Source organism: Microtus ochrogaster, chromosome 22, assembly GCF_000317375.1.
Source record: "Microtus ochrogaster isolate Prairie Vole_2 chromosome 22, MicOch1.0, whole genome shotgun sequence".
Taxonomy (NCBI): domain Eukaryota; kingdom Metazoa; phylum Chordata; class Mammalia; order Rodentia; family Cricetidae; genus Microtus; species Microtus ochrogaster.
Genome location: NC_022023.1, coordinates 2,660,631 through 2,661,675, shown reverse-complemented (window position 1 = coordinate 2,661,675; position 1,045 = coordinate 2,660,631). Strand labels below are relative to the sequence as shown.

Below are 1,045 nucleotides of genomic sequence, written 5' to 3'. Positions count from 1 at the left end.
AGTCCTGGCTGTCCTGGAATTCACTCTGTGGACCAGGCTGAAGTTGAACTCAGCGAGATCTGTCTGCCTCAGCTTCCCGAGTGCTAGGATTAAAGATGAGCACCACCACTGCCTGGCTGGAGAGGACTTTTGAGGCGGCTGGGTGGATTAGACTTTGAGAGTTGAAAAGATTTGAGTTCTCTGTGTCCATCTTGCTTCCGTTTTCACAGAGGTCAAGGCTTAAGGTAAGGAGTGAGCTTCCTTCCCCAGGCAGGGAGCTAACATGGGCTTCAGTGAGGCAGGACTTGGCATGGGCTGGAACACCCACCCTGACGTGAGTTAGACCGTCTGGTGGGCATTTGATCCTAGCTGCACTTCATCACTTCCCTGATCTATGCATCTTTCCTCTGGGTTTTCTTTATCTGTAAAATGAGGGCACTGAGCGTCTGCAGAATAGGAACTGCCAGCAGAGTGATTTATTCAAGGTTTAGTCTGTAGCTCCTTGAGAACTCCCTGCTCCGTCGAGGTGATCTCAAGGTTAACCAAACAGCCTTGCCAAGGGGCCTTGAAGTCTAGGGGAGGCAGACGTTCTGAGTTTCCTTTCCTCAGCTGTATGATCTGGGTCCTTCTTCTCCTGCCACCCCCCCCCCCACAGCTGAAATAGCCCCTGTAGGACTTGTTGACTTGGTAACTCAGTGCTCCCCACCCCAGCAGCTGGCTTGGTTTGGGGTCTCCTAATTCCAGGACAGTACTTAAATCCTAAGAGGCTGTGAGACAGACAGGTCACCTCAAAATGAAGGACCGTCCCCATCACTGGCCCCCACCCTGACCTGTACTTGAACCTTCAGGCTGGAAATGCAGCCTTCACTTTTATCTCTGCAGACAGCATCTCCCCTGGTAGGTTGTCGCAGTGTGTCTCCTCGACTGTTGGTTCACGCTGCCGTTGTTGTCCGCAGGTTGTGGAGCTGAACGTAGGTGGACAGTTCTACACCACCACCATGGGCACCCTGATGAAACATCCAGGCTCAAAGTTCTCCGAGATATTATCCCGATCAGCAAAATTCTA

The 1,045-nt window shown here is 52.0% G+C and overlaps 1 protein-coding gene across 1 annotated transcript in view; it reads left to right on the top strand.

Moving 5' to 3' along the window:
- The window catches only part of Kctd14 (potassium channel tetramerization domain containing 14), an 18,213-nt gene that overhangs the window by 8,410 nt on the left and 8,758 nt on the right, over positions 1-1,045 (top strand). Inside the window, exon 4 of the mRNA XM_026784422.1 lies at positions 936-1,034. Within this exon, the coding sequence (XP_026640223.1) occupies positions 936-1,034 (99 nt within the window). The remainder of the gene's footprint in view (positions 1-935; positions 1,035-1,045) is intronic.